This window comes from Coloeus monedula (assembly GCF_965178545.1).
Source record: "Coloeus monedula genome assembly, chromosome: 7".
NCBI classification, from domain to species: Eukaryota; Metazoa; Chordata; class Aves; order Passeriformes; family Corvidae; genus Coloeus; species Coloeus monedula.
In genome coordinates this window covers 14,075,421-14,099,657 of record NC_138787.1, presented here as the reverse complement: position 1 = coordinate 14,099,657, position 24,237 = coordinate 14,075,421, and the positions used below count along the sequence as shown (strand labels likewise).

The window sequence follows — 24,237 nt, the reverse complement described above, 5'->3', positions numbered from 1 at the left end:
CTTGTTCAGTCCATGTAGAAAGAGAAGTCTCTTCTTGCTCATGCTATGAAAACATTATCACAACGAGACAGCGGCCCACTTCCAAATATTGTTCAGTCCATTTAGGAAGAGGAGTCTCTCTGCCTGCGTGTGAGTCCTTTCCCCCGACTTGCAGCTTTTCCCGCAACTGCTTTCGAGGGTCCACTCTTGAAGTTTTTGGGGTACAATTTTAAGGTTGAGCCGTTCAGAAACAAAAACAGAGGCCCTTCTCCTTCCCTGGGAGCAAAGGGTCTTCCTCATCTTCATTGTTAGGACTATCTCTGGGAGCATCTCTAGGGACTGAGGTTTTCTCCTTTCCCATTTGGAGCAAAAGTCCTCATCTGGTTCATCTCTAGGGACTGAGGTTTTCTCCTTTCCCGTTTGGAGCAAAAGTCCTCATCTGGTCCATCTCTCCCTGTCCAAACTTCTCATGAAATTACAGCTGCGTCAGCATCTGCCTATCTCAGCACAGGTGCTTTTGCTTACGAGTTGAACAGTCCACCCCCCAAATCTTCATGAAATTACAACGGGATACTCTGATATATCATAGCTTCACAACAGAATTTCAGCTTTAAGCATCTCCTCTCTCTCTTCCCTCAGGTTTTCAGCTCTTCACAGCAGTAAAAGGGTTAATCTCACCTCGGCCTTGCAGCTTTGCAGCTGGAATGTTGAATTTTTCTTATCGCAGTGGAGAGGGGGGAGAGCCGAGCCGCTCCGGCTGCCCACGGCAAGGCAGTGGGGGGGGTTCCATGGCTGGAACAGGTCCATGGCTCCAGGATGGCCGTGGCCCAGCCTGGCCTGGCCCAAGCAGGGCCTGGCCGGGCCCGCTGGCCCCCACACGGGGCCTGCAGCCACCTGTGCCAGCGCCGGAAACGAGAGAGAGCTTGGAGGGGGAGTTTGCCTATTCTTAAATGTGGATCACAGAGGTGGTCACAACTTTAAGTGGCTTAGAGAATTGTCCATATTCAAACTGGCTGCTGATAGGTTCTGTCAGGTCCCAGAGGAAACTGTAAGCACCCCTTAGCAAGGACATCCCTTCCGGGACTATGCTTGCTAACCTATGACATATGTATGTGTAGGGATAAATGCAAGATCAGTCCTACAGATCCCAAACAGAGGGACCAGAGAACAAGGTCGTGTGGTGCTTTGGTGAACATCAGTTTCTGCTGTAGCTTAAGTCATCACTTCTCCTTATGTCATGAAGCTTGATCAAATTGTCACTGAGCTTTTCATTCACTCATTCTAACAGCTCTTTGTTAAAATTCAGGTGCTTTCTGTGTAAAGTCATTTACTAATGGACCCAAAAACAGAGAGTATTTTAGCCACATTATTTTATGACCAATTGGTAACCACTCCCACAGGAGCACTGGCCATCAAAAGTAAAGATATGGTTAAAAAAAGTATTTTTTCCTAAATGGGCATTTAAAATCATGGACAGAGAGTAGCTGAACAGGAAACAAACATGTCTGGAATAAACCCCCAATTTTACTGCCTCCAGTTGTCCCTAAGTGAGAGAAGAATCTAGATAAAGTGAATGTGGAAAAAAAAATTAAGAGGAAAAATTTCCATCCAACGTGAATGAAAAATTTAGTAGAAGTTGAGCATTTAATTGCTTTTTGTATGTTTGAATATATTATTTAAGCTGTTGAAAATTGTATCTTTTCAATCATGTACCAATGCTAGCCTATGACTGAGAACTTCTTAGTGATTTTATCCTGACAGTAATTGAAAGCTGATTAATTTAATTGCAAACAAGCTTGTATTTTGTCATTTCTTCCTTAGTACTTTGTGTACATACCTCGTGTTCGGGGTCAGAAAGGAAATAGTGTTGTCTATTTTCTAATTCAGTACAGAAAAGCTAGTAAAATATACAGGTTTTAACCTTATTAACAGTAATCTAGTTGTCAAAAATGTAGTTTGGAGTGAAATAATTATGAACCCTTTTATTTAAAATGGTGTACAGGGCAGTGTAAAGTCAGCTGTTCATGACTCAAACAAGTGCCTTAAATCACTGCTATTTGTTCAAAGGTAAGGATATTTTTCTTTAGAATTCTGGAACTCCATGAAGTTTTGATTGTTTAATTAAGCCTAATTAGCAATTACTGAAACAAAACTGTTGCAATATTCATTTGGAAGGATTTCTTTTGCTGCCTCTTGTGTGTGTGTGGTGTCTCTCCCAGTGCCCAGGGAGGCACAGCTGCAGTATGTGCCCTTCACCCTTTGCTTGATCTTGATCGAAGGAGTGTGTTTGGGAATGTAGTCACATAATTTGAACATAATCTTGTTTTACTTTTCTGCAGGCTTTGCAATTGAAGTATCAGTAAAGTATTGGAAGAACTGTGCCATAGGGCAGCACACAAAATTAAAATTCGGCTGTATCACAGTGCCTTGTAACAAGATAGCACCAAAAATGCTAATAAAATGGAAGTGTTCATTATTGCTGCCTTGTGTTGTGACTGTCAGTACTGGTAGATAGAGTTAAGTAATCAAAATGATGAAGTACTGAATTTTGGTAATTTATGGATTTTTCAGGTAACTGGTAGGATGGTAATAGAGATTGCAATAATAATAATAATGGTTGTAGAACCATTTCACCTTTGTAGAAATACATACGCATCTTTCACAATAAATATTCATGTTCTTCAAATAACCTTTAATAAAGGAGACATCTGACTACAACAACTGTACAAAATTGTACAATTTACGCAGTTTACAAATGTCTACAGTAATATTTTGATGTGTTAAAAAAAAACCCCAATCAGCTGACCTACTGAATTCTCAGTATTTGTAAATATTGAACTGATAAAGAATAAACTAGTGTTGCAAACAGTGGTGTTGTTTTATTGACATAGTTGTGGAGATTTCTTAATGTGTCCTGAAATTCTTTTCAATCAGAAGAGTTTGGCAATCTGTTCCAATTAAAGAATTTTCCATATTGGAAATGAGAAGTCAATTATGAGAATTATTTTTGAGTAGTTAATTTATATAACCTTAATTGTATTAATTCCCTTTGAAAGGCTGAAGCATATATTTACAATACTTTGATTGATTAGCAGTGTATTTGTGTTAGAATTGCTACTGATAAGATTCTGCTGCAACTGTGGTCCTGAGGAGTTCTCCCCCAAATAAACATTTTAGAAAACAAATGGCTGTTTATTTCACTGGAGAGGAAAGGCATCACATCTTTGCTACCTCCACAGGCAGTACTGTAGCATCTCCTTTCCACATTCTGTAAAAAATGGGAGTTTAGATCATGTTACTTAATTAGTGGTGTGTTCCATACTGTAAAGAAATAGATTTTCCTTGGTTTTTTTAATCTGTCAAAATAGTGCCTGAGTGTAGACTAGGGAACTGTGGATTTCCCTCAGAAGTCACTCACAGAATGTCAGCAGTAAGAGGCTTCCCGTTTTCAGGCAGGTGTTGGGCCTGTGTGGTCTAGGTCAGGTGGAGTCTTCTTCCAGCTGTTTGTCAGGCTGTACCGTAGGTGTTGGCTAGCAACTGTGCCCTGTCTGCTCCGGCTTGGAGTGTGGAAATGGAGTGCTGGTGTGGGCACAGCTGGGAAGGGGAGTAGTGTTGTCTTCTCTTCTCATGCCTCTGCTGCAGGAATTGGGCAGAGGGAAGCCAGCATGTCTCCATCTGCTGAACCTTCTTGGTTGCTGAATGTGAGATGCGGGTACATCAAGGTGCAGAGCTGACAGAAGCATTGGCTCACTTGTAACCCGTCTGTATAGGGAGGAGATCTGGGGGTTTTATCCACACTCGGGCACTGTGATTTCTGCCCCTCAACCTGCCTGAACCCAGCTCAGTTCTGAGCAGGTGTCAAGGCATGTGTTTGACTTGTAACTTCAGCTCCTGGGCAGTGTCACCCAGTGCTAGGGCACATGCTTTAGGGACCCTCAGCGACATGAGGATATTGCCATTGCAATAGAAACTTTATTTTTACCTGAGCCTTCCACAGGTTGGGTGGGCACCACCAATGCCCTTGGCCTGGTGCAGGACAGGGCCTTTGAATGCGGGACTCCCTCAGCCCTCAGGGGCAGTGCCTGCCCTGCACTGAGGGCCTTTCAAAAGGAGCCATGGGGATGTGGTTACCAGCCCCGGGGGAAGTGACAGGTGACCATGGTGAGGAGCAGGCACAGCCTTGTCGGGAATGCAGGGAACTGGCTGTGGTGTGGCCATGGTGCAGTTGGCCTCTGGGGGCTGGCAGGTGGGTAAGGCGCCGCATCTGTGAGCAGTGTCTGGAGTCTGTGACCTGACTTACCTGTTAAAATAGTTTTGTTTCATTTCTGCACAAGATTCATTTGAACGTCAGGGGACTGAGGTGTGGTGCTTAGAAGCCACAGTATGCGATAGTGTCATAATGTACGTGAGCCTGTGAGAGAATCTCTGGCTGCTGCCCTGGTCTCTGCCTGTGACCAGTGGAAAATACTTGCAGAGGGCACCCAGAAGTAGGGTAATTATAGCATCAGTTTATCCTGGTTTGCCCTTCTGGTTTATACTACTACATGTTTTGGAGGTTTCTGAGACTGAGGTAGTGCTTGTACCTATCCATTTTCTTGTTGGTGTTTTCCATCACTTTGTCTAATTTTTTTTTAACCAATTCTTGCTTTTCACCTCTGCAATGTCCTGGGGCAGTAAGTGTAGAATATTCCAAAGTAATACAGCATTTAATATTCTACAGTGCAAAACCAAGGGGAAACTCATCTTGGTCTGGTTGAGGAATTCAGTTGTTCCCATCAAATCACAACCGAGTTTCATTTATTCCATTCTACATTGTGGATGCTCAAATGAACTTTGTATCCCACTAAAATGCTTTCAGTGCCACAGTCCTACACAATCTCAATTTCCTCTTTATTAGTAACAGCCTCCTTCTTAGAAATTAAATTTCCACTGTGAAAGTGAGACTGAGAAAGCTATCTTTTGGTGTACAATGGTTGTGGAACTTACTGAATCAGGATGAACTTCCATAATATCAGGAATATGAATAGTCATTTTAGAAACAAATGAAAGATACTATAGGACGGGGGTTAGGTTTTGTTTCTTCTTCTTGGTACTGGAGAAAATTGCTGTGATCTGTATCGTGTCTGGATATCAGTCAGCCTTTTTGGCTCTCTGTAATTTTGGGACATAAAGGAATGCAGTGTGAACACTTGAAATGTTATGCAGGAATAAGGTACAAAGAGACTTGTCCTTGTTACTGGAGTTAATCTTTTCTGTATACTTTGGACAAGTGAAAACTAAATTGTGTGTTGTAAAGCCTTAGTTGTATGGCCATGGAAAGGAAATAGGCTTCACATGGAAAAAGAGAGCAAGTTTTCTACCTAATTTTTTAAAGGGTTTTGTGTGTCTCTGAAGTGTGCTTTGGTAAATATGAACTGACACATTTCTAGCAACCAAATTATAAATGAGTGGAAGACCTGAAAATGTCAGTTTCTTCCTTTTAGAAGCACTTCAGGATTTTTCTTTCCTTTTCTTTCATACATTCGTTTTTTCCCTTGGGCAAATGAGTGTGTTTAAACGTTTGTTCAATATACTGTTTTTCATATATATATATATAATTGTATATTGTATAATTGTTGACACTTCTTGGAAGTGTCAGAGGAGATTTGATGTACTAATACTTTTATAAGAGAGAGCATATGCATGCCTTAACACAGAGAGAGGTAAAAAGTAGTAAATCAATCCTTTAAGCTTGTTTCTGTGTATATCTTGACGTTGCCTAACCAGTTGTGCATGTTGTGGTATTTTTCACAATTAGCTGGGAAAAACATTAGGATAATCTGAGGGAGTTCAGAAAAAGTGAAATAAATGAGCACCTTAGGCGAAGTGTTTGCCATTTAAGTGGCACAAGGACTATGTCATGTCAGGTGGTGGGGTAGGGACAACATTTGAACTGCTGCTCTTACCTCCTCTGCTTTTGGAGAGGACTCTGGGGTGCCAAGCATCCTGTTGGTTGAGAACATCATGTCTTCTATTTCATTTTAATCGTATTTTGGTTTGTTTGCCCAGACCTATAACATGCTTAACTGTTTTCCTGAAACTTTAATACAATTTACACCCAGCCACATGTGTGAGTCACTTCTTGATGAGGCTGCATAGCCACTGTCTGATCCCTTTATATTAGTAGGGGGCAAAAGCATGATCTTTGTGAAAGGCCAGGTTATCAGAGGCAAAAAATAATGATTCTGGTGTTTTTTATGATTTTCATGTCCTCATTGCTGTGACCTTGGACAGCAGACTTTAGAGCCTGTTGCTGCTTTTACTGTTGGCCTTCCCGAGTGCCTGAAGTGGTGGAAGAGGCAGTGACTGAGAGAGAGTTTTCAGAAAATGTGTGCTTGATACATGCAGGGCAGGATGGGAGGAAGGAATAGATGCGTGGTGGGTAGAGAGGTGCTGGGGGTATGTGCAGTACTGGACCAAGAAACTTCCATCCTTACAGAGACACAGGTTGGACAGCTAGGGAGCCCTCATGCTCTGTCATTGTGCTGGATGTATCTTGTCCTTGGAATGTAGTTATTATGTTCTTACAAATACAACGTGCATCTGCTTACTCAGTGCAGCTTCTATGGTTGCGTTACGTTTGTGCAGCATGTCAATCAGTAGCACTAAAAGTTTTTAGACTAATAACACCCTCTACCCCCAAGAATTAAATGCTGGTTTGTGTTTTTTAAACATGTTCATCTTTAAGTGTTTTGAAATCATATAAAATGCTCACTAATGGTAGCGTGCTAACTCTGAGAAATGTGTGTCAGCACAGGGCAGTGCTGAAGCATACACTTAAGTCATATTGAAGTCAATGTATCTAAACACAAATGTATGTGCTTTCTGGGATCTGTATGTTTGTTGTTAGCTGTTCTGAAATTAGATCATTATTTTTGTACTTTAAAGGAAGTGTAAGTTTTATTAAAAAAAAAAAAAAAAGGAGTTTGGAAATACTTTAAATATACAAACTGCATTATCTTTTGTTTTGATAGCTGATTGCTGTTTATGATGAGCAAGAAACTCCCCGTAAGACTGATGGCACCAATGGCAATTTGACAGACAGAAATAGCCCAGACTCCTTTGAGACGGAGGTAGCAACTCAGCTGGCTGCCTTTCAGCCCATTGGTGAGATTGAAGTGACTCCTTCTGCCCTAAAACTGGGTATGTATATCTTGTATGGTGTTTACTTTCCTTTTTCTGTGTATGTCTGTAATCTGATTTTATATATTTAAGGATTTATTTCTTTTTAGCATCCCGTTGTTTGCCTTGCACTTCAATGAGCGGCCTTGAGGGGATGCCGTATGGGGAGTCTCTGAGGTCACTTGCTCTGTTCAGCCTGGAGAAGGGGAGACTGAGGGAGACCTCCTTGTGGTCTAAAGCTCTCTTTGAGGAGGGCTGAACACCAATCTCTCTGGTGACCAGTGACAGGACCCAAGGGAATGACATGAAGCTGAGTCAGGGGAGGCTTAGTTTGGATATTAAAAAAAGGGTCTTTACCCAGAGGGTGACTGGGAACTGCAACAGGCTCCCCAGCACCAAGCCTGACAGAGTTGAAGTAGCATTTGGAGAACCCTCTTTGGCACATGGTGTGACTCTTGGGGATGTCCTGTGCACAGCCAGGAGTTGCTGGCAATCCATTGTAGTATCCTGGGAGCACACAAGAGGAAAGCTTTGCTAAGTATTTTCAAATAACACAGTAATTGAAAAAAAAAAAAACAGATTTTTTTTGAAGAACCTGGGTTCAATGAATGTAAAATTGCTGAGTGCAAATGCTTTTACCAGGTGTCTGAGCTAGTGCCCTGTTTTGGGTGTGGGAGGTGGCAAGGGGGATATGCTAGTTGCAAACAGTTCAGCTCTTTGCCTTTGAAGAAGTTGCATAACTGGGTCTGTTTGCCTTTCTGACTTTCAAGTGAGCAGACTGTGATTAGGAAAGGCTGCTGCTTAATTCCCTCTTACATCAGAGGGTACTACATGAACTGCTGCAACTCTGGTGCCCTGTGTTGTTTAAATGTGCCTGGATGGCCAGGAGTTCAGACTGGTTTCCAACTATAAAGAGCTGGAGTCTTGTATGTTGTACACAAAGCAGTTTGAAATACTTTCTTGGATTTAGAGTAGGCTGAGCTGTCACCTAAGTACTAGATACAGAAGCTTTCAGAACCAGATTGAAGGTGAATGCTCTGTCTGCCTGCAAAGCAAATGAATAATGCTCAGGAGAGCCTGCTCTGCATCCCACCAGAGCCCAGCACCCAGCTCACCCCATGTTGCCGAGTGCTGCTGGCAGTCTCCAAATGCTGTGCAATAAAATCTGAGTGTAAGCAGCTGGAGGAAGGATAGAAGTGCTGTCTCTAGTTGTGCTACTCTCATAGTCTGATTACAACTTCAGAAGTGGAATGTTCACTTGTCTATTTTAATTATATTTTTAAAGGAAAAGGCTAATTAACAAAAGCAGTGAACTAAAATAAAATTTCAACTAAAGTTCACTGGATGAAGCTGTGTAACTTAACTTCTAATAGAAGTCTGTGCTTGTTTTTGTGCCTGCTGTAGAAAATACTACATGAGAATTTTTAGTGTAAAGATGACTCTAAATTAGAAATGAGAAAACTGCATGAGGATTTTTAGAGTAAAATTTGTGTTGTTGGGTCATATTTCCTATATTCTAGAATAGAAAAATCATTTTCCATATTTAATGACACACAGGAATGTCTCATAACTAAAAATCTTGAGACAAGACTTATTATTGATATAACTTGTATGTATTTGTCTGTTTTTTGGTAAGCATGAGATATGGAACATGGCATGAGATATTGTAGCTCAAGGTTTGGTGGTTAGAAGTTTTGCCACTTCATTTGTTGCATATTTTTATATTGCACTGTTACCACGTTTTAGCATGTTTCAGAAAGTAGCAATTGTTCTCCAAATACCTCTGAGTACTATTAAAAAAAAAAAAAGGTGTTTTGTCTAGCATACTGTTGTTATGTAAGTTGAGAGTTGGAGAGGGGAGTACTTCAGCCTCACACAATTTTATGTAAAGCAGTTAAGTGCTCGAGCTCTTGAGTTCATCAGTAAGCTACCACATAGTTAATTTCCTAGTATTTATGAAATCCTACTCTAGAGTGTAAAGGAGATGAAATATAATGTGGGAAGAGCAGTCAGGATTCTATTTTGTTTTCAGTGCAGTAGTAACATATTTGAAGTTTAAAATGGTGCTTGCTTCTTAAAAGAAGAGATTGTAAATGTGGTGGGTTTGTCTCATAAGTTCTGCTTCAAATTGGCTTCTTTTACAAGGTAAGTGAAAGTTTTCCTACCTGTTAGTCCTATAACTCAGTTTGTACTCTGAAATGTAATTGTTTTCTCTTCTGGATTTTACATCAGGGTTTACAATTCTTTGGACTTAATTTTTGCCCTTGTCTTTCGTGTACAAGTCCCTGGTCCTTAAATTATGTGGCTATTTCCATTAGAGGCAAATTGAAAAGTAAATGAAGAAATAGAAGGACAATTTGGTGGCATCAATATCATTGATGCATGAACCACAGTAGTCTGGCTTCCTGTCTAATTATTGAATTGACTCCCACTTGCTAGCAGAAATAAATAATACTAATTTATAAAGCTGTTTTTATTTTGGGAGCAAGGATGTGATTGAATATATACGTAGGAAAAAGGTGTTGCTTTCCATAGTAGAGCTGTGCTTCAAGAACTGACATGTGCTTACCTTTCTGAGAATTTTTCCAGAGTGCTTTTAGGAAGGAAATGCAGGGAATTCATTGTTATATGAATTGTCAGATTGTGGAACAATTTTTCCTGTTAATTTCTGTTGGATGTTTTATAATTTATGAAATCAGATCCATGGTTTTATGTAGAAACAATGTCTGGTTAATGATCTGTTTGTGGAATACTTAGTGCTTGGTGCTTAATAAGCACGTGAAACTAAACACTGCTCTGGTCAGACGTGAGAGAATTGGCACTGGCTTAGAAAAGAAACATGAGATACTGCCTTAAAACCTTTCTGTCTTTTATAAATTGTGTATTTGATCTAGTTAAGTGAATTGTATGTTATACCCAATCTTAAAGCCCTTCATGTTCAGATAGAGATGGCAACAATTTTTTTTTAAATTTTTTGGTATTTTTTTTGTATGGTTACTTCTTTGAGGGTGTTTTTCTGGTTGGTATTCTGGAATACTGATCAGCTTCACTGTCTGAAAGAATAGACTTTCCATGACGTAGTTGGTTACCCTTTATTTTCGCCTTTATCACCTGTAGCTCTGAAAGTGAACCAGAATAAAAACAATCTTGTATTTGACTGAAAAGCTAAAATAACCTTATATTTTACATTGCTTTCACATCTTGGCAAAATTTTAGAGCAAAAAAGTAAGTTTAATTTACTTGATATCAAATTGCTTTCTTAGTATATATCTCCTTAAAACAGTTCCGGAAATTATTCAGCTGTTTGTTTTCTTTACCCTGAAATAAACACTGCTCTACTTTTAAAGCTAACTCTGTTCCTAAACAGGTTCAATTTTGGGTTCTTATATTTAATTTAAGGAAATTTCAGGAAGACTTCAAGTGTTTGTGGACATGGTATCTTCTGTGTCCATAACATGAGGTGAGGTGCAAACAGATTGAAGTGCCTCCCTCCTTGCCCCACAGCACTGGATTATTAGGTGCTGTTCCTGACAGTGTCTTTTAATAGTGAAAAACCAAAAATTCAAATTTGTCAGAATCCGTGCTTGAGTAAAGAAAACATTTCATGCTACAATACAAATGGTAATAAGACACCTGCTAAGATATATTACAAAATTTAGAGAAGCACACAACTGTTTAATGTGTTCAGGCAGCTGTTTGAAATAGGGAAGAAATTGATTTGTTAATTTTGTGGATACGAGAGCATTGAGACACAGTTGCTAAGATGGCAGCAGAGCTTGTCTTGTGTAACTGTTTCTCATGAGCAGAATTTCCCGGAGTACAATAATGATGTGGCCATGACAACAGTTTTCAAAGAATGATACAGGCAACTAAAGGCTGAAATAGCTGATGTACATTTGAAAAATTTATTGGAGGTAAACTTCAACATCTCTAACCCCAAATACCACTGTAAATCCTTTATTGCCTTTTTCTTTTTGTACCATGTTTCTTAATTATAAAACTGTGTATAGCTAAAACCCTGCAATGAACAGTGAAATCACAGTATGTTGAATACATAGTTAGCTACGTGAGTTCAGCCTATGGTGAATGTAAGGTTACACATATCCCAGGGAAAGAGTTTATGACCCTCATAAACCATCTTGTAATCTTCTGTGCACCTGTAAGCGTGCCAGTAGCACTCCTGTTTTCCTTTTGCACCTAATAGTTTACTGTTTTCTGGTGGTTTTCCCCACATGGTAGTTCATGGAACAGGAAAGGGGGAGTTATTTTCATTATGTCAATTTGTTTTTTCCTTTTCAGTCCATATGGGCAGGAAGGAGAGAGCACTAATTTATTTATAGAGGATCCGTTTTATGGACAAGTCACTCGAGCTGGAAATGCCTTCACGATTGGCTCAGTGTTTTGTTTGCTTCATTTGGTAAATGATGGTTGAGTGCACACAAACTTAGTTGTTGCTTTTCTCTTGCTGATCTCCTTGGTGTTAAGTGGTCAGGATTTTGCCTGGAAGAACACAAGCAGTATTCAGAGACAGTTGTTGCTTTTGAATATGCAGGGAGGGAAAAAAGAAAGGTATAAAGTGGGCATCTCCATGATTTTTTTTTTTTTTTTTGGTCTGTTGTTTTATTTACTCTTTTTCCCTTTAGTTGGGAATTGGTTTGAAGAATCCTGAAGTGGTTTTTTGAGTGTAGTCTGGAAGCACAGACAATTAGATTACTTTGATGGCTATTACAATGAAATCAGGCTCTTAGTGGATTAATACCTTTACTAGTGTAAAGTAGTAACTTCATTTAAAGTTTAGATTAGATAAAGAAATAATTCCTTGTAACAGTTATTGATAGGTTAAAAAATTCTCCTGTAAACTACAGGAATTTAACTCCTGGAAGCTTTCACTGTTCAGTAGAGCAAGTGTCTTGGTTTTCCCATTGTAAAGTCTTACTTCGGTATTTCAAATTTTGCATAACTTTGTTTTATAGCAAATCTCGAGATTTTCTCCTTTTATATGTACATGTCCCCACATCTGATCAGTGTTCTAGGCAAGTGGAAGGCTCAGTTGCAAATAATGATTGGAATGACTGATTATGGTCTCTCTCCTAAAATAAGCTTATGAATGGTACTGGTAGTTGGAGTTCAAGCTACGTGCAGGCACTTGTGTTTTTGAGCAGTCAGTTCTTTTGGTTCTGGACGTTTTATGTAGTGTCTTCTCAGTGAACATTTTTTCCCTGAAAACAGAGATTGTTGGGAATGATTCAACCCTCAGAAGGTCTAGTTAGTACAGGATAATAAGAGCAGTAGCCTAGAAGGTTTTGATTTTCCATTTTGATGCAATTGGTGGTGTTCTGGCAATGTCTTTTTGACATTTGGGAAAGGCTACTTTGCACTCTTGTAGAATTGCCTTGAAGGTGCTTCAGACAGAAAATATATTCAATTAGTTTAATGTATTCCTGTGGTTTTGGGGTTTGTCTAGTTTAAATTGTGCTTCATGGGATTGTTTAAAGCACTTATTTACTTTGATTGGCCATATGTGTTTGGGTTGCTAAGTCAGTCAGCAAAGGTGCTTTCATTGGCAGTGTCTTAGTTAGAAGTCTAAGGGAATTGAAGGCAAGGTTTCTTCCAGGAGTTTTTGGAAGTTTCTGCCTTGATAGGCCTGGCAGGGATTAAATTGTTACCTCCAGGGTACGGATGTTGACAATTTCTGTGTAACTTCAGAGCTCGGAAAGAATTTCTTTTCTTTCTCATCCTCTTTGAAGTGGAAGCATTGTAAGTAGGCTTGGGGGCATTTTAAACAACATATATTTGATTAGTCCTCTTTCAAGTTAGTGTTGAGGTACTACAGATATGCAGACTGTGTTTTTAAATACAGAGGAAACCACATTATTACGTATTCTTAAAATTTATGAAAACATATGATGGGAAACTATTAGTCTGGTAAACCAAATGTTGCTAAATGCCTTGTACATAGCATGCAAGACTAAGTAGTAAAGACACTTCTTCTTGCATAAAAGCCATCCTTTCCTTCTTAACCTTGCAACATCAGTTTATTGGCTGAGCATTCTCATGTTTGTCAGTGCATGGAGTGTACTGCATTCAAGTAACAATTCTCTCCTGTAAGATTCTGGGAAAAGTAACATTTTGAAATTGGTACATTTCATAAGAAATACATTATAGAAGAACATGCTGTTTTCTGTGGTTTGAGGGAATACTGCTGATTTCCTTAAGGAATATGACTGTATTCTCTTTCACTGCACTGGAGGGCTCCTCTCAGTAATGATATCAGGTGTTGTTCTCTGCTGTTTGCCATAGGTGTTGTGAGAATGACACTGTATTTGATAGATTTTTCTCCTCTGCGGCATCCAGTGTAATCTGCTTTAAAAGAATTGTGATGATCAATTCAAGTCTACTTGCATTTCTAAAACAAATGATTTCTGTTCTCAGGCAAGCTAAAGGTTTGAAGATAACTTTTCATTTTAGTCAGAGGGAAAGTCTGGTATATTTTGACCTCATGACTTAAGCTTGGTCTTATTTAGTTGTCCTTGATTCATGGAAATAGGTTTTGCTTTATCTTTGTATTGCAGCAAAAGAATACAGTAATGTTTTCGGTAAAGATGTATATAAAATTTCCATGTGTTTCTCTGTCTTTGAGCTGCCTGTTTACAGAACAAGCCAGTCTTTGCTTCCTTTCACTGCATCCAGGAATTTCGTGCTAGGGTAGGTAATAAATTTATGTGCATAGTTGGTTACCAAAGAATCTCTTTTTAATAGCCCTTCTGTCTCTGATTTCCCCAAAGATTGTTTCTCATCAATTATTTTGCCTGTCTCTATTCCCTTTGTGCTTGGTTTAATATGCCTTACTTTGGAGTAAGAGGGGTATCTTCATGAAAATATGTTAAGTAGAGAGAAAAATATTTTTCCATCACTTTTCTGCAGTAGCTTTCTTGCTGAGATTTTGATTTCCAGCCTTTATTGCCTCAGGGAAGGTTTTGGGGAGGGTCATGAATGGGACTTAAATTTGTGGAACAAATTCCATTATAAAAGTCAACAGTGCTTTTTGACACAGACTGTTTGATGTCAGTGCTTTTATTTAGAATTTGTCTGTTTTACAGATTTTGTGATGTTGCTGGTTTTGTTAGTATTTTTATATTATGATGCATAGCTGGTTTCAGAGGTAGTATCTTTTAAAAAGAACCAGACCTACCTGCTCAGCTGAATTTTGCAGCTGAACGTTTGAAAAGCTGTAGTATGATGATATACTGCAAAACCGTAGTGCAGTCTCTGTCAGAACCCTCTAGTGTTGGGTAAGACAGAGAGACTGTGTCTGTTTATAATTCCCTACAGCACTCGTGGTGTATTAGCTCTGAGGCAATATGGCAAAATGTGTATTTCAGGTAGAAAATGAGCCTGCTAAGCCTGGCTGATTGATAGTTTGAAATTGTTCAAGTTAAAACAATTGGGACTTCAGCTGAAGGTCTCAAGGTAGTAGATCACGTTTTTTCCTTAAGAAACCAAACTTAATACAGTTTTAATGCTTTTTTCTGCGTGGATTATTCACTAATGATTGTTTACTGTTGTCTTCCATATGAACATGTTCCCATACACAGGTGAACACATCTTTATAAAAGTCATCATTAAAGGAGTTACAAATAATCATTGAACCTTTCAGTTTACCCATTGGCATGAAGTTCTTTCTCAATGCTATTTGAGTTATCCTTTCAGGAGCTTTAGTTGATAGTTCATTTTTTGTCTCTCTTCTTTCAAGTGCCACTTCAGATTGTGATTTTCTCACAACAGGTATCTAGAATATCAGCCAATCAAAATGTGCAGTTATGTATTCACTTACTGCACCTGAACATAGTTTCCAAAAGGTGCACCTTCCTCCCAATACGTTGCACAATTTTCCCATCGACACACTGGCTGTGGATTTATGTTTTGCTGTCTTTGTAAATCATTACTTCATTAGAGGGAGGTCTGTTTACTGTAGACACTAAGTAAAAGAAAGAAACACTATGTTCACTGGATATGTAGCAGAGTATTTTGATCATCTCAACCCTCCCACAAAAAGGGACAAATAACACTCTGTGATTGAGTCCTTTTTAAAGTTTCCTCTAGCAATAATAATCTTAGCATTTTAACTATTGAGACAGATCAATAAGAAGTTATTACTCAATTTCCTCACCATATAAAAACTCAAGTATCAAACACAACTATTGTTCAACAAGTTACAAAGCAAAACAACCCTAAGCTGATTTTCTCATGAAGCATTCCACTAAATCATAAAATTTGATGTAACACACCAAAAATTGAGGAGTTATAATAGAATTAGACCAATTCACAGGAGGTGGCTCATCAATGTCTTGAAATATGGTTGTCTAGATGCCACACAGATTTGGAAATACTTCAAAGGTTATTTTTTGCAACTCTCCTAGGCTTTCTCCCTGAGTCTTTGCTACCACTGTTAGATTCAGGATACTGCATGAGCTAGACCCAGTATAGCTGCTCTTATGTTTTTATTCCTTACAGCCTCACAGGAAGTTTCAGGTTCAGGAGGTTTCACTACTTTATCTTTTAAAATTGTCAGGAGCAAGTTTGAAATTTAAGACTAAAACTAATTTACCATTACCAGGATAGAAAATAATGTCTACAAGAGTAAGACATCTCTTTTTGCGGAAACATCAAAACAGAAAAGGTTCTTAATTTAAATATTTAATTAAATATAGGGTCATATTTAATTACTATAGAAATGTATACTAATGCTGTAACTTGTGATCATCCTTTAAAATACCATTAAAATACTCAAAAAGATTACTTTGCAACTCTACTACTTGCAGTAAAATGCTGCCAAAGTGATATTCAAGCTGTACAGTTTAGCTGCCAAAGTTTTAAAGAAAATTAAATCATTGAACTGTGGAAAAGTGACTGCATAAGCACCTGTAACTGATGTTAGCTGAAGTGCTAAACCAGCTTTTGGCAGCATGGCCTCTTTTGCAGGTGCACAGAATATTTTCTTTGTGTCAGTTTATTCAACTAGTACAGTTCATTAAGTATTTCATTCGAAGTTGAGAAATGGGCTGGGAATTGAAATAGAAGAAATACTTATTTTCACCTTTCAATCTATGAATAAAAATAAGGTGTGAGAGTCTAAGATCTATTAGTTTTTAAATCTTATAGGATATATTACCCTACAATGATTTATTTAAATTCAGTAACTACAGGTAATATGCTGCTTAAAAACCCAATGTGTTTAATAAGATGAATACTTCTTGCTGTGTTCAGCAAGTTGGATGACTGAGACAACTTGTGTTTTAAGTGTATCTGGAGTTCAGTTTCTTTTGACATCTGAATGCCATTTGAAGGATATTAAACTTAAAAAAATAACCAACCAAAGCAAAAACCCAAACAAAACCCCCAAACTCCAACCCCCCCAAACAAGCAATCAAACCCAAAGCAAAACCCCTCTGTGTGTATGTGTGTAGGGCAATTCTAATGTAGAAGAATTTTTTTTTCCCCCCAGAAAAGAATAATTGAAAAACATAAGATGTTTGAAGTGGCTGTAATTTTTAATCTTGTGTCTAAAGATGTAAATTGGAGGATGTGGATCAGTCAGTAGATGGAAGATGCTTCACTTGTACAAGAATAGGAGAAGATGCTTCATGAAGATGCTTCACTTGTACAAGAATAGGAGAAGGCCTGGCCCATATTGGAAAGTGCTGGATCTTTTACGTATAACCAATGTGTTTTCACAAAACTCCTGACCAGTCTGCCCAGCAAGGGAAGGAGTTGCACATTTTGCTTGAGTTTGAGTTGGAAGGGGAAAAAAAAAATCACAACTGGCTGTTGTGAGCTGTTTGATCCTTGCTCTAGGACTCTGCTGTAGCTCCTTTCCCCTACCCAGTCTCTTCCACGTGATGCCTGTAGCCAGGATCCTTTGGATCAAAGTGTTCCCTGGACTCTGGTAAGTCTGTGTGCTCCCTGTCTGTCTGATGAGGAGCTGAAAATAGGAGCACTGTGTTGATAGAGGTGAGAAGATCCTGAAATTACTTGGTATCTGGCATGTGTTATGACCTTAAGTGCAAGAAAAGAATACCTGGTTAAGATCAAAACTCAAGTACTATCCTTCAGCTGGAAAGTCTTTTGAAAAAAAATGTTTAAATGGGAAGAAAGTACCAGCCTTATTTGTACAACCGCTGTAGATGGATACATGTCCTAGTGCCTTGAGAAATGATTAACTTCTTACTGTATGGATGTGGGTTTTGATCCTGAGAACAGGATTTTTACGATTGAAATAACGTGTAGGTGATTCTTACACGTCCGTCTCTGAAACTGTAAAAGCTGTAAATGTAAACATTCCATAGGTTTTTCATTAGGCCCTGTTAACACCAAAGAAATTTCATTTTGGTCATAAAAACTGAGAGAACAGTTCTTGTGCTTCATAACTGAAACCTGACTTAATACATTATAGCACATGCAAACAGAGAAAATAATTATTTTGAAATAACTGGCGCTGAAAAATATCACCCCAAAACAATGTCTGTTTAAAGCCATTACTGAGTTTTACTTGTAGGCCATTGCTTTTATTTTTCTTTTTAAGAAAAATTACACCTTGTTTGGAGTGATAGGGAAGTACTTTGTTCTGTGCTGGGTTGATATGTAAAAGACAGCACTTGCTGGAACTGGGTTTTCACCTGTTTGTAGATTTAAGTCAATTGTCTTAACTGTTACACCATCCTGGTTCGTTTATCTTCTCTCCGTGGGAATTTAAGAAGTGCGTTGTGCACTTTGGGAAGAACAGGTGGCTGTAGATTTGAAATTGTATTGGTAGGTGCCATTATGAGAGTTTGAGTTAACTTTAAACTAGAAGTCACATCATCATAGCGCTGCATATTTAAAAAAATAAAAGAAGCTGTACAGTACTATCACAAGGGAGAACATTCAAGCTCGTGTCAGCTACATTTGAAGTACATGGCAGAACCATTACATGATGCCTCAGGTGGTGGTAAGCAGTATATCTGAGAGTGACCAAATTTACGCATATTGATTGCTTAGTGCTCTCAAAAAGTGCTGACTGGAAGAACTGTATGCCTGTTAACATGAAAATTGCCTGCTAAAAAGAAGAAAAATAGGCACATATATTAATCTTTTATGTATTTAAATATAAATTAAAATCTTGCTTGTAACTTTGTTTCCAGGGCCTGATCTGTTTCATGGCAAGATCAGTTTAAAAGCAATTTTGGCTTCTCGATATAAATGGTAGTTGTTTATTTTGTGTCTGTTCAGAGCTCTTCTAGCCAAGAGTTGTCTATGCTGAAGTGAAATTTTACATTTGTGTGTGTATGCATGTAGTATTTAGGTGTTTGGTTTCAACTGACTTGAAATGTTGTGATTCGCTCAGAAGGAGCTCTGAAAAAAATGTTTGGATGCATCTGCAGGTAAAAAAATAATTTGTCTGTCTGTCCAGGCAGGTGTAATTTGGAAGCAGGCAGCAGAGTAATTGTCATTGGTATGGCCTTCAGCAGCTGACAGTTTGATACACACTTGATGGACAGCTCTTTCCCCATCATAATCAGCATTTTTATATTCAGGAGCAGAATTTTAAATTATGACTTTAACTGCGTAGGTGATGTATTGTAAATCTCTTTCTACCCACTTACAGTATTCTGTCCAAGTGTATCTTTAGTTCTGCTCTAGAATAATTCTTCCCCGTTACCTAGAAAAGCAAACCAACCAACCAACCTACCTCACAGTATGTTGGTTGTCAGTGATGCAGTAGCACAACAATACACTTGTGCTAGTGTTTCCTGTATTCCTTGGTTTGTCAGCTTACCTAAAAGTCATCTGAGAGTGTTTGCATCCAAAGCAATGCTGATATCAACTTTTAGAACATAATTTGAATGCATTACAGATAGCCCAGCCTGCCAACAATGCTCATGGGTGATAAAGTCTGGTTGTCTTCAGCATTTTTCGGCAACCTACAACCTGTATCTCAAAGAATTAAGGGATTTCAGACAGGAGGTGGACTGTGCTTTCCTGAGCAGAGACATTAGAACAAATGAGTGAAATTAAGGAAGGATAGGAATAATCTTTTTTTGTTATATTGATCATCTTGAGTGGTACTCAACTGTCTAAATGTAGGCCTGAAATCTGATGCCAGAACTCAGAGCCTGGAAGCCGTGTAGAGCTTAGGGGGACCCCAGCAGGGGCAGCTGGAGCTCCACAGTTCCCCTGACCGTGTTCAGGTCCTGAATTTCAGACCTTGAATTATTTACCTGCAGTTGCACAATATTCTTGAACACATCACTTCTAGTTCATCAGGCCGTCCTAACCTCAGGTGCTGATTTTTGAACTGCCAGAGGCCTTCAGTGAGGCAGAGCACACTCCTGTTCACGGTTATGTGTTAATGTCTGCGTACAGCTTTTTGGTGACATTTAAAGCAAAACAAACTAAGACAATCGGATTACATCTGGTATGGAGATGTTTTTCTTGCCATTGTGTTGATGAAAGTTTTCAGTTTTTAATTGTACACGAATGGCAGAACTCTCTCTTCTGTATTTTTTTTCTTCCCTAATGCAACCAATTTAAATCTAAGTGTGGTTTCTACCATATGCTTGTTTCAACCATATTTGCAGTTTAGAAAAATATTTCCAAAATATAAGAGTTCAGGGAAAATACACTGTTAACCGTGAGTCTTTGTAGATACTAATTTTTGAGGGTGATGCTAGCAAAAAGAAAAGATTGATCCACATTGGTTGAAAATAAGTGATTGACTTTAAGTAAGGAAAACTGCTGGACTTTTTCCACATCAGCTTTATCTAAGAGTGTGTATTTTGAATAAGGTTGACACATGTGCTTAGAAGGTGCTGTGGTACCATAATAAAAGGTACTCTGCAAATTTTTAAAGAAGGGGAAGTACACCCTGAAGTGATTGAGGTTAAAGGCTGTCATTATGAAAAAAATTTTTGAACATGTGTTTCAACTTTTGTCGTCTGCAAACTCCTGATGCAGTGCTGCGAGATGAGGATAACTATTTTTAAAAACTGAGTTCCTAAGTTTAAAATACAAAGTGCTACTCCGGCACAAAATAGTAGTGCTTATTAAAAAACATGTTTCTATGATCAGCTTGGTATGCAGGAAGGAGTTTCTCTCTCTCATTATTCAGGGAAAGATGGATTTTGTGTTTGAGCTTACATTGGTTGTTATAAATGTTCAGCACAAATGTAAGAGCGTGAGTAGAATGACATGGAAACACAGCATGTCTAAAGGAAAGCTGTAAGGAAAAAGGCAACATTCCGTTTCCTGACAGAAGAAAACAGATGACAGAATTTCTTAGGGAAGTGTGGGTGATTTTCTACAGCACGTCTGTAATAAACAGTATCACTGATGGTTGAGGAAGATGGGGATGAACGAGTTCAAGGTATGTATGGATAGTGGACATGGTCCAGCTCCTGAGTCAGGTTGAGGCCGGGGCTGTAGGATGTGGGGAGGTTTCTCTCTGTGAGAGTGCAAGGAGGGAGCATGCTTGCTTTCAGGAGACCTGAGTGTGCAGTACAGAGGAGGCGGGGAAAGGCTGGGAAAAGAAAGGAGCCTGTGGGAGAGGTGCAGGCTGGAACACACCGAGCGGTGTCGAATGTGTTCTTATGGCAGGCAACAGCCCAAGCCACAGAGGAGATGAGGGGAGATGGAGCAGACTTGTTAGCTCAGGGAGCTGCTAGAGAATTGCTGTCTTGTGAAAGGGAATAAGGGACTCTTCCTGCAAAGGAGGGGCAGTACAGCTTCTTCTCAACTCTTTTATCCAGTTGTCCTGTTTGCTGTGAATTTTCTCCTATTAGAAAGCACATTTTGGTTCAGTTTATCTTGTCTAATAAAAGGTTCGTTTTGTGTTTTTGTGGTGTGTACATTTAAAACAATAAGGGCCAGAGGCACTGTTTTGTATAGTTTTAGCTAAAGACTACAGCTGACTTGTTTCACAGAGGTGTTATGACATATTTCTGTACAAGAAATCGTTACATGTCTGTAAAAACATTTAAAAAAATGAAAAAAATAGACTGTTTTTCTCTTCAAGTAAAAAATGATCTGTAGGACCCTAAAATTTACAACATGCTGGGAGAAAAGAGAAAGCATTGTGTACAATAGCCAAAAAGTCCAGTTGTTTTTCTGCAAGTAGAGAAGCATTCCAGATGAGCACAATAAATTTCATTGCCTCATCGCAATAAGCAAAAATTTGCAGGAATAAAAAGAAAGAAAATAGCTGCAAGGCAATCTTACCAAACTGGAAAACAGTATTCTCTATAATCCTGCTGCTCCTGCAGACTTTGGTTTCAAAGTTTAGACAGTTGTAAATTTTGCTTCAGTTTCTCTGGAAAACACTGACAAAAGCCAAGTGAAAGGAGGTCTTCAGAACTGAGGATGGGGAATGTAGTAAAGAGAGACATCTTAAAACAGTCAATACAGAGAGCAGCCAAGTGCTGAAGTGGTGTTGTACAGGAGACATCTTTCCCCTGCTGTGTTGCTGCTGGAAGGCCCTGGAACAAACAGGGGTCTTGTCTCCCAGTAGTCAGTGTTGGGAGCCTTCATCTTTCTCTCAGCCAGAGGAATGAGAAAGAAATGAGGAGTTGGTTGTAGAAGACAGCTCAAGAGAAAAGGAGAAATCTAATTTCAGACTGTTGGCTTGGGGAGAAGGATGAGCTTGATATAAATGATTTTTATGAGTGGGGTCATTCATCCCCCTCCCTTCCCATCTTTGACCTCTTAAGTTGACTGTGGGGAATTTTTTTATATCCTCTTTGAGTTACTGTGGAAAAAGGAGGACAGAAATGAGGAAAGGGGCTGGGATGATGGCTTCAAAGAATGTAAGGAACAGTCTGCTCAATGAGTTGAGCAAGTTTTACAAATAAAAGTATCAGTGCAAAGGGTTTTCAGTAGTTTCTCTGTACTGTTCATGTTTATGTCAAAAAGAGTTGGAGACTAAATAGTGTTGAATCACACAAAAATGTCTCAGCATCTGTTTTCAAACTGTTGTATTGAAGAGAGACAAAAAATTGGATACAGGCCACCAGAAACTTTAATCATACACAGAAAAATTTATTTTAAGGCATAAGTATTTATCTTAAAGAAGGGAGTAAACTTGTATTTAGCTTTTATACACCTTCTTACCAAATATGCCTGGAGGGGGAAACAAATTTCTCCTCAGCTTCATGTGAAGAACAAGAATATTTGAGTGGAGAGATTCAGTTCATTTTGACATATTGACACATTTGGAAAATCACACCAAATGGATACATTTGGTGATCAATCCCTTTCTACCCAACCTCCTTATAAAAACATGCATAGCTCCTGGTACAAAGATGATAATCACTTGGCAGAAAAAACAATATTCACCTTCTGATATTTAAGCATTCCCTTAATACTGGGACACAAATTTAAATCTTACTTTTGCTTTTCTTACTGGTTTCCTGCAGAAGTTAACATAGAAGGGAGTACCTGCATATAAAAACTTGCTCACCATGAGGAAGGGTTAAGGGCATTAGGTTATTCCAGCTATATTGACAAAGTTGTGCTGAAAGTGAGTGTGGTAGAGTCACTCCAGCTTTGTTAGCATCTAATGAGGAAACTGTTCCATGTTCAAACTTCTTTTTTAGATCTAATAATTATGGCTGCCATCAGCCCCAGCCACTGTAATTAGTGTAATAACTGACAGCTATAATCTTAATTTCACTCACTTGATGGTACATGTGGTCACAGATACATGCAACTAGTCATTTGTTTTTCTGAGGAGGTGCCTTTTTCTCCTGTTTGTCAGCAGTTTTTACCTAATTTAGGAGCTCATGGGTGGAGGTATAGAAGTGTTTAAAAATGTTATAATTTCTTTAGCTTAGTAAATCTGAAATGGTACAACCCTATCAAACCTAGTAATTTAACAGCTGGGTATTACCACAGATAAGCTTATATTTAAGCACTGCACACTTCTCTTACTTAACCACATGAGGAGCTTTCCCTTGTGCTAATTTAGCATCCTTGAACCTTTGCATTCTATTTTGTCTCGTTAGGCACACCGCTTCTGGTACGGAGGAGCAGTGATCCAGCTTTGGGCGCACCTGCTGACTTCCCAAGTGCTTCTCATCCCAGTGACCACGGTCTCAAGCATGTTGTGGCAGTAGGTGTCATGTAAATCACCCTTTTCTTAAGACCAAAACTTTTCTTACCTGTTGGTAGATAGTAGTTTTATAAGCTATATATGTATTTGGATCTATAACAAAATGCATCATACTAATTTTCTGTAAAGTAGAGAATTTCCTCTGGAAAAATAGTTATTTTAGATGATACAATTAATATACCCTGGTTCTGTTTTTTTTTAAATAAGAGATTTACATAAAGCTTGAGGGTGTCATAAGGCATTGGAATATGAACTGAACTTTCAGCAATTATTTGTTTGTTCAGTGTCATGTCCAGTTTACTATTTCTTCTTTGGTCTCACACCATTTTTCACTTCCCTTATTTTCTGATGGCATTTCTGTCATCTTTGGTATCCTGCTGCTGTCCTATACAGTCTCTTCTTTATCTCACTTTTCTGTTTTACCTGACTGTTCCCTTTTGAGGACAAATTTGTTTTCAATGTCATTATTATTAAGTTTTATTGCAAAGCTACAATTAGTGAAGATGCAGTAACTCTTAATAATATGCTTTTGCAGGCTGTCTTTAATCTTCTAAAAGTGATGCTCTCTTAGTCACACTTGGGCCACGTGTTCTACTTTGCAGTTTTAAGACCTGAAACTTTGTGTGTGGGGAAGATGTTCCTACATTACTTATAAAACAATGAAATTCTTTAGAATCTCTGAATATCAGCTGGGATACATAAGTGTCTCAAGCAGAATAGAGCTACTTTTTAGAGATTGCCTAGAAAGCTCTGGTGGGTCTAGTTCTGCTCTACTTTAGACCACATGAAGGCTGGCTTAAATGGTGCTGCTGCTTTTATTTGCTTATGACATTTATGCCTTTTCCCCTTTAGTTTCTCTATACCACGTTGCAGTTCACTCCCTGTCCCCAGCTGTGCAAAACAATATATTGCTGGTTTGTTTCAAAACAAAACAACACTCAGAAACCCTGAGTCTT

The 24,237-nt window shown here is 38.7% G+C and overlaps 1 protein-coding gene across 2 annotated transcripts in view; it reads left to right on the top strand.

Moving 5' to 3' along the window:
• The window catches only part of PARD3B (par-3 family cell polarity regulator beta), a 401,283-nt gene that overhangs the window by 115,038 nt on the left and 262,008 nt on the right, over positions 1-24,237 (top strand). For both annotated transcript variants that reach the window (XM_082285055.1, XM_082285054.1), the window contains exons 3-4: positions 6,993-7,161; positions 23,175-23,281. In XM_082285055.1, coding sequence (XP_082141181.1) covers positions 6,993-7,161; positions 23,175-23,281 — 276 coding nt within the window. The remainder of the gene's footprint in view (positions 1-6,992; positions 7,162-23,174; positions 23,282-24,237) is intronic.